This window comes from Hypomesus transpacificus, chromosome 23 (genome assembly GCF_021917145.1).
Source record: "Hypomesus transpacificus isolate Combined female chromosome 23, fHypTra1, whole genome shotgun sequence".
Taxonomy (NCBI): domain Eukaryota; kingdom Metazoa; phylum Chordata; class Actinopteri; order Osmeriformes; family Osmeridae; genus Hypomesus; species Hypomesus transpacificus.
The window spans coordinates 8204363-8213762 of record NC_061082.1 but is presented as its reverse complement, the minus strand read 5'-3'; the positions used below and the strand labels follow the sequence as shown (position 1 = coordinate 8213762).

General features: G+C 46.4%; 1 protein-coding gene across 1 annotated transcript; it reads right to left on the bottom strand.

Annotated features, from left to right (window-relative positions):
• Positions 1–126: 126 nt before the first annotated feature.
• Positions 127–6485, bottom strand: sec22a (SEC22 homolog A, vesicle trafficking protein). The gene is made up of 7 exons (XM_047047839.1): positions 6321–6485; positions 5327–5533; positions 4470–4633; positions 2964–3143; positions 1846–1964; positions 1627–1692; positions 127–1526 (listed from the first exon to the last, which is right to left on the bottom strand). Exons 2-7 carry the CDS (start codon positions 5506–5508, stop codon positions 1326–1328), a joined length of 912 nt encoding a protein of 303 aa, XP_046903795.1. The 5' UTR covers positions 5509–5533; positions 6321–6485; the 3' UTR covers positions 127–1325.
• Positions 6486–9400: the final 2915 nt, after the last annotated feature.

Genomic DNA, 9400 nt, shown 5'->3' with positions numbered 1-9400 from the left:
AGAGATGGAACTTGCATGTGCTCATTGAGACTGACATTCTTTAAAAAGGCATTAAATACAGCAAACATGTGTCTTTAGTAACTCCACCGGGATGACAATAAATGCAAAGGAAACCATTTTGCAGATGAAAATCAAGGATAAATGAACACATATTTGTATTGTTTAATTATGGTGAAGTGTTACATTTGATCAATAGCAAAATCCAAACTCTTTCAGGAACAACTGTGCTGGTGAGTGGGGCCTGCAGGCTACCACAGCAAAACGGTCAAACCGCCGCCCCAACAGGCCAGGACAGATCCTAGGAGCTGAAGCAGTCTGTCAGCCTCCGGGTGCCAAACAAGCACAATACTTGGCTTCCTCTATGTTCTCTCATGCAATTATTAACTGAACTCTAATGCTGTCAATGGAAGTTGCCAAATATCAAGACAGTCAACAATGCAATTGGCACAATCAAGGGACTGGATTGAAGTCTGATGAAGCCCATGCTATGGATATAGTCTATGGATATAGTCTATGGATATAGTCTATGGATATACAGTATGTTTGAATGGTAGCTGCCAGTAGCAGCACTGTAGCAAGGGGACTGGAAGAGGGTGGCTGCACTAGTGACATCCAGCGCGACATCGGGAGCTCCATGTACAGCGTCAGTGTCAGCGTCACAACTCTGTCACTGACATAGGACTGTTCTGACTCTGAGGCCTACTGGGCATGTGCAATGACACGGAGGCAAGGAACGGCCTGTGTAGCGTATACAAAACAAATGAATGCATTCAAATCCTGAAATAGGTTTTGTTTCTGATACAAAATCAGAAACAATGTTCAATAAATAATCAATAAAACGATATGCTTCAAAACGAGCAAGCAAATGATGATAGTACGGATGAAAGTACATGACGTCGCCAGTTGAACGGATGGAAGTCTTGTCCTACACCTAAAGGGGAAACCAAAAGGATTTACTCTGAAAAGCCCTGCACTGCGTAGTCCCACCCCCACCCCCACCACGCCCAGTCCTTCCTCCCAAGCAGCCTGGAGACATTCATCCAGCAGAGTCACTGGGGCTGGCTGAGGCTTCCTCCATGCCTGTACAGGCTCCATATGAGCTGGCAGCCACATTGAAGAGAGAGAGAGGGGGGGGAGGGGGGGTTGGGGTGTATGCGGGGGGGCTGTCTGAGGGTCTCTCAGGGCATCTAGTCCAGCCGTCCAGGGGGGGAAGGGGTGGAGGAATATGTGGTGGTAAAGACACCAAAGAATTTGAGTGGAACTTCAAAACTGTTTCCTGGATTTTTGGAGGAGTTTTGGGGAGTTTGAGTCCTTTGTCGTCCGGGTCAGACATTGTAGTCTGGCGCTTTGCCCTGTGGCTGGCGGAGGCGGATCTGCAGGGTCATGAAGGCTCCGACGGTGACGTGGAACAGGATCTGCCACACGTTCCTCAGTTCATACAGGTACATGTTGCACAGACAGATGAGTGCAAACGCCAGGAAGGACTTGCTGTTTCTCCACACGGAGAAGTATGCAAACAGGTAACACTGCAGGAATAGAGAGGGGGGGCAGTTAATATCCATCAGCACACGCAGTCAGAGCCACAGCCAAAACAATCAGTATTTAGCTACAAAACAGAACATTTACCTGATACAGACAGGCTGCTGTGCCCAGGAAAAAGGCAATCACATAATTAAAGTTTTCGTCATCGTTCTGTGGATTAAAGAGGACAGATGGAGGCGGGTTATATTGAGTTCACTCAGAAGTCACGACGCAAAGGCAGTAGGCAGGAAGTACACCTCCACAGGGGACCAATGGCAGGAACACCACCGCGGCTGCAAGCCAATCAGCACTCATCGTCCTTACCTGTAGAATGCTCTCGATGGCGTGGACTCCGCGCAGGAGATTGAGGCCTCCGCAAAGCAGGCTGAGCACACAGGACACGACACCGGGCAGGGCGACCGGCTCCAGCATCTGGGTGGGAGCTGTGGGCAGGGCAGAGAGGACACGGACCAATCACGTCGCATCGAAAAGACCCCATCCGTTTCCCCCCCCCAGGATGCTTGTTGAAAACCCATTGCTGTGGCTTTCCACCTCCAAACGGAGCTTTTTCGGCGGCCGTGTCGCGGCGCTGCCGTTTGAGTGGCATTTCGTCGGGTCGACTGGCATTTGAAAAGGGCAGAGGGAGGAAGCGTCGAGATAAAAGGGGCGAGAAGCGAGGTGAGAAGGTTGAAGTGGCTCCAGGGGGGGGGGGGGGGGGGGGGGGGGGGGTGTTACACAAAAGCCGCAGTGACCCGGGGCCGAATCGCTTAGCCTGGCCTGCTGGGGTGTGAAGCGGCGGCCCACGGGGCTGGCCAGTGAGCCGTAGAGGCGGCGGGGCAGGGGGGGGGTCTCAGCTGGGGCCCCGCTAATGGACGAAGCGAGCCCGAGCCACACTCTGGAACACATGGCAGCTGTCAGAGCTGCTTTTAGCCATGTAGCAGAAAGCGAGCTCCGCACACGCACACCGCCTCTATAGGACTGACACAGGCTCTTTTCCAACACGTTCATGACCCACGTGAGACGTACTTTGTGGAACGTACTAGGCCTACATGGTCAAACGGGCCCAAAGGAGATCCAAGGAAAATAAGGAAGGTATTTGTCATTATTACTGAGGGTGAAAGACTCGAATGTAATGGAAATGTGAAAGATGTCGAAGAAAGTCTTCAGGCTAGTGAAACAGCAGCGACACTACCTCTACGTGTAAAGATACAAACACATCAAACCCCTGTGAAAAGGCCTCGACGTCCACAAACATAATCTCTAAACATACGGCTGGGCTACGTCTGCTAAGATGCTGTACAGTAAGCCACAATGCAGATGGCAAGGTGCCACGGTCCTCACTTGGCAGTCCAAACGCATGGTGTTTTCTTAGCTCCACGCCCACAACACGTCAATCGGAACCCCAACGAACGGTAAGGGGGTGTGGGAAGGGGACGGCGTACCTATGCCCTTGTACTTGGAGGTGGTGTGGGGGGAGAAGCCGTTGACGGAGCCCAGGTCCTCCGGGGAGAGCTGGTAGGGCGGCCGCAGCTTGATCTCCGTCTGCATGTCGGCCAGGTTGATCTTGGTGGACAGCGAGCGGGGGCTGTTGTAACGCTGCTTGGTTTTCTGGATGAAGTTGTCTGTTGGATATGGAAAGATGTGGAAAATAGAAAATGTTAATTGTTTGTTCGATCGCCTTCAGTTTCAAATGGTTTGCCGTCGTTCATATTGTACACGTGGATCTACTTTAGGGTTGGGTATTGTTTCAGACTTTCAATTTGGATTCTGCTCTTTGAATCTGGGTTCTTAGCAAATTTTAATATTTTTGGGTGACAGAAAAAAATCAGAAAGACAGTTCAGTCAAGGCACTCACGTATTAGATTGAGAATTTATTGATAACCAGGACATGGAAATAGGTTTGACTTTGGCGGAGTGGATGTATCTAAGGGAAGCACTCCCTGCCTCCTCGATGCGACACATGCATACATGACATTTGAGGCAGGGAGCAATAGAGATATAATCCCCCTGATGGATAGAACATACAGACAGCATGGGGGAGGAGGGGATGGTGGAGGGCGACAGCAGCACTGATCATACAACAACCGGGCTGAGTGTGTGCGTGTGTGTGCGTGTTTCCGCGCTTTTAATGCCGTCTTATCGGACGTGGCCCAATAGGCTTGTGCTGGCTGCACAGTTGTGGTGATGAGCGGATGACGCTGCCCGATTGCCATGCCTGAACTAGTATCGCTCATTATTTCAAGAACAAAAATGTGCCTACCTTTCTTCTTGGCACATTTAGACTATAATCAGTCAAAATTTTTATTTTCTTTCCCTTCAATATAAAAGGCGAACGTCAGCTTGTCTCTGTTCTGTACCTGAGCGGGAGACCTGGCTGCTGTTGACATTAGCTGTATCTGGGTCGTTAGCGTGGCTGGGAGACCGCAACACGTCAAACACGGCGCTTTCCTTCAGAGTCAGATTTAATTTGCTGTATTAAAGTAAATGCTTTGTCACATAACAGACAAAGTTATATGCATGAAATGTCCTCACTGCAGATGTCGCAATTTTGCTGTGTCGCTATCTTTTTTAAGTGAAGCTAAGGCAAACTCTGGAGGGGTTTACTGCGGTCAGCCATGGTCCAGGATGCTTAAAGTGGCTCTTCTCACATGCTTTGCTGACGTACTGCATCTGCATAGCAGGTCCTGGCAGATAAGTGCAACTTTTATGGACTGTAAAAAGCTCACTGTAGTTTACGAGGGAGCGCCACTCATATGCAAACGTTAGGAAACGAACCGTAAAAAACCCGGAAATGCACGCGTCTTATCGAATCGACATATCTTGGATATTTGGAACCAATTCTTCATACCCAACCCTAATCTACAGCGATGGAACTAACACATTTTTTGGATTGAATTATAATCATTTAGACCGAACCCTCGTCGTCCGATATAAAGCAGAGCACTCACCAAACTCTATGAAGGAATACGGCCGCACGGCGCTGATGATGCGCTTCGTGTCGTAGGTGACCAGGAACTCTCTCTGCAGCTCATCCAAGAAACAGAAGGCCAGCACGTTGGGGTAGGTATCAGAGCAGACCATCAGATAGCCCACGCCCAGGGAGCTGGTGAAACTGACACACAACACACACACACACAACTGACTGTTACACAAACATCTTTCACAATCTCGACCATGACAGTAAAGCAGATAAGTAGTTCCACTTCGCCAAGCCACCGACGTCCTGCCTCCACAAAGGATTGAAACTGACGCCCACCTAGTGTGAAACAGCAGCACTAGGCTAACAGCGTTGTGTCTTTCAAACCCTCTCCCCCACTTCTAAAGCTACTTATGGTGTCTGGGTGATGTATAGCCCAGCTGTAGAGTGGAGCGGGCTTGTGGTGGAGTCACTGCCCCTCAGAAGACCTATACATCTAAGTCAGACACTGCCAAAAAGGACCTTTTAAATATTGGATTAGATTAACCAGTGACTTAAATGCTTGCTGGCACATTTGCCCTTCCGCCTCTTTCTTTTGAAGGCTGATATGTGCATTGATTAAAGGAACTTGTGTCTCGGTTGCACTTCGATAGAGACAAACCAGTCTTTTTTAAAGTCGAGTCAGGCCTTCTTGTCATCCAAACCATTATCTGTTGCCGCCCGAACGGAACCTTTTAGCTAATAACCCATTTACAAACACACAATTTAAGGAGGTTTCCACCAACTTTACGCGGCTGTACCGAACGACAGTCTAACTAGTCCCTCAACTCACGACTTACGAGGTACACCCAGGCCTGACTTGAAGGTCCAGAGGACAGGTCTACTTACTTGACATTGTACTGTCCAGTCTTCAGTGTGCAGCGGTCAGGAAACTGGCTGAGCTTCTTGGAGAGAGCTTTAAGGTGCTTCTTGGTCTCCTGCAGGCCTTTGTCCTGCTCATAATCTGTCGAGGCGGAGAGAGGCAGGCCATCCCCCACTCGTACCACGGAGGCAAACAGGACCATAGACATGATCTTACAGCTCTAGGCAGAACACCTGGAGACAGACACACGGGCACTTTATAGAGGATGGGCTTGACACATTCACATGGTCACTTGTGTTAAATAATGACACCGTTTACACCTTAACATCAGTTTATCAAACATTGCGATCTGACACTGATTCATTCTCTAAACATTGACACTGGGGTTATTGCAACTCATATATGGTCAGTTTCTTTTCTACAACGCAGTCATTGACTTTAGCACCTTGGACAGCACAAGCAGACACCTTGAATGGTTATCTCGCGACACCACTCAGCTACGCGTTCCTGGCTACCAACCTAAATAGGATCATTAGCTAGTGTTCCAGTGGTACTAGCTACTGAGACACACTGAGGTTTTTTTACATCCACATCTGGTGCATTAAAGATAACTGCTGTCTCTGCATAGTGAAAATCAAAGTGGCTTGCTAACGTTACATGGAAAATAATGTGCAGTTATATGTGATACTATATAGCAGCTACGTGATAGCTAGCTAGCTAATTAGCAAGTGAATTAGCTCACAGGTTCATCCTAAACCTGCTAGGACCAGGTAGAATAATGCCAGCTCCAACTTGTGCCCTTCCTTCCTTCCCTAGACTAACAAGCTTTCTGTCAACCTGGCCCAGCTTTGCTATAGACCGTGAGCCAACCAAAGTTAGCTAGCATTGCAATAAGCCAAGCTGTTGTCGAAAACTAACTACAGTAGCTAGCCGGGCTAACGGCTAAGTTAGCTGCTGTGCTAAGGATGAATAGTCTTCGAATATGCAATAATGAAAAAGGTTGTTGTTTAACGCTCTAACCTGAACATGTGTCAGTTGTGCACCGCCTCTGATTCAATGACGAATTTGTGTTTAAGCTATCTAGCATGCCATTTGGTTGCTAGCTTGCTATTTCTCATCTGTCGGATTTTGAGCAGCTCTTTCAGTGAGCACGCAGCAGGCAGGAGGACTTCCTACACCTCGAATGTTTACGTGGCTGGCCGGTGCATTATGGGTAATGCCAGTCTCATCAGCACCAAAAACCAACTCCGCTCTGATCAGTACCAAAAAAACAACTCTTAAGTACCTTTGATCAGCATCAAAAAACCTCTCACTGAGAAGCTCTGATCAGCAGCATAAAGGCAAAGCCCGGGAATGGTCTTTCCGGGTAAACGTATTTTCAGAAAAATATGTGAAGAAAGATGTCCCTTGACTTTATGCCACTACTGCAAACAGATGCTGTCTTTACTGGGTACGGGATTAGATATGATACGATACTCATCCATCCATTAACAAAATTTGGAGGGGAAAAATATTAATAAATATACAAAGGTAAATTAACGTTCATGAGAAATGAAGGAAATGAAAGTAAGCACAAGGGACAGGAGCAATTGCAATAAGAAGGTCCGTGGCGTCCAATAATTTATTAACAAACTCACTGATGTACATAAATGTAATGAACAGATTTAATGAACTTAATAGAACCTCTAAATCAGCACACACAAGCTCCCTCTAGCCTCAGGTGATGTTAGTATAACAAGGGTTCAGTTCGGAGTGGACCGCATCATCAGTGTGCATTTTGCACTAATCTCATGGAATGGCATTCATCAACACTGACCACAGAAAGCAAATAAGACATGCACAGCCAGTTTATCTCTAGACTCTCTGTTAAAAGTCTGGAATAATTTATCAACTGATTATTCTGTCATTCTTATGGTTAAAGTAAAAACCCACACAGTAACAACTGGTGAGGAGGTATCAGGTGAATATTTCAGGGCTCAGTAAATTTGAATTGGTAAACCAAAATTCACTTCTTCAACTACAAGTAATGAACCAACCAACCAACCAACCATTTTCTTTCTAAACAAACCAGAAAAAAGCCCTAGGGATTCTGGCTCTCAAGAGACATTTCATCTTCAGTGTAGGCCGCTTCACTAAGAACCCTTCACCTTCAGGTTGTGTGTGTGTGTGTGTGTGCGTGTGTGTGAGGGTGGGGCAGGCTTGTAGGGGATTACATGGTGACGATGATCGATGTCTGCTGTGCTGACAACTTGATGAATGGCCACTGGTCCAGGGGAATGTTCCGTGTTGAGTGACTGTCAGATGGAAGCGAGGCAGAGCTGTCATTCACAATCACCGGGTACCAAATGGAGTGGAGGGTCCAAGAAATTGTAGGTCTCAGTGTCTCCTGCTGGTAAGTGGATGCCACATTGTTTTGGTTTCTTGTAGAGTAATTGTGTCATAGCATGTGGCTTGTGTATTGAGTCAGATGTTTTATGGAAAGGTTTCGACGTTATTCGACGGGATGTCGAATTCATACTGTACATTTCAGTTCAATAAATCAATGTACTGCATGCTGATATTGGCAGGCACATGACCCTAGGCTGGATATCTGCATACCGTAGTCCTGCAAAGACAGCATTAAACCCCTAACGTCGATTAAACTAGAGAAACACCAGTGAATCGGAGACCAATTTCTGACCGTTCGGCAATGAGTGTGGATTTTACACTGTATTTTAGTCGGCCCCATAAGAGATACTGAAATATGAATCAAAACAAAATAAGCCTCTTTATTTTAATGGAGTGTAGAGCAATTAACCATGAATGCACTGTTCTTTCATGATGAGGCTCTGGTAAGATTGCACAAACTATCATTTTCCAATTTCAATCAGCAAAAGGGATGCTGTTCTGAGGGCTGTTGACTGGCAGCTCTAGAGCATTGTGAAGATGATGAGTGTATGGATCTTGGAGCCAGCCATGTAAATTATTTTGATGACTGCCTTGAGAAAAAAGGGCTAAGGGAAATCTTTATCTCGCCTGAGCAGATACTCAGGGGTCTATTTATTTCTTTGACTGCTGTTATTCAGACCAATTTGTCCCCACGTCCTGCTGTATTGAATAGTCCTCAATGTGATTCATTTCAAAACCACAGGCACAAGGCTGGGCTCTGGATCAATGTCTGGATCAGAAAATAAGAGCAAAGTGGTGCTCTTGGGTGAAGACAAATTAACAGGATATGACACTGTGATTATGTCCCAAAAAATGTAACAAAAAAGGCCACAGACCCTTGTGGTAGACACAGAGACAGGAGGTAAGATGAGGCACGCAGTGTGTGAGAGTTAGCAACTCATATGGAGAAAGCTGAACACGATCAGAAAGCTGATCCCAAGAGCCAAACCCAATCTACCTGAAATGACCTTCTGTCACATTGGACAGAACTTGGGTGGAATTAGACAACACTCTGCCCTCTATTGCTTATGTTCAATTTTGCAGGTTAATGCTCTTGTCCGTTTAGCAAACCGTTTCACCACAAGGAAGTGCACCCATCCGAAAAACTAGGCTGCTCACTTTAAAAAGGGCTTGAGGGAAATTCTGTTGGAGTGGGTATCTCTGTCTGCAGTCGCGAACATTAATCATGAAGCGACAGCCTCATTGAACACTAAATGAATCTCACACTTGAGAATTTATCCAGGAGAGCATCAATGACAAAGTATATAAGTATATAAAAAGCCACACTTAAGACACCTATAAGGGCAAGAAAAATAAATGTAACCCATTTTCTTGATCCAGGTTTTTTCATTCTAAGGCTTATATCCAGGTAAAAATAAATCTAAGAAGTAAACTTGAACTGTTACCTACTCTAGAAAGACTGTGATAAAGACAGGAAGGAGTTGCACTTCACTGTCTGTTGTACAGTTCATTGTCATCCCTCTCAAACGGTTCTACTGAGGGCTGCTAGAATTATTATTTTTTGTCTATTTACTGAGATGATGAACCACCAACTGAGAGACAGGGTGTTTGAATACCCAGGCACACAGCTGCCATGGTCTGGGGGGTGATCCAGGAAGACAGATTAACAGGGATTACCTACTTTCTTGTCCCAGTAGTTACATTTGATAGGG

What these genes read in the sequence shown, in the direction of transcription:
- sec22a (XM_047047839.1), bottom strand. Translation starts at nt 5,508, where the DNA reads ATGTCTATGGTCCTGTTTGCCTCCGTGGTACGAGTGGGGGATGGCCTG. An exon ending in GTATTCCTTCATAGAGTTTG is followed by an intron (nt 3,144 to 4,469) that starts GTGAGTGCTCTG and finishes CATATCCAACAG; the next exon opens with ACAACTTCATCCAGAAAACC. An exon ending in CCATCGAGAGCATTCTACAG is followed by an intron (nt 1,693 to 1,845) that starts GTAAGGACGATG and finishes TTTAATCCACAG; the next exon opens with AACGATGACGAAAACTTTAA.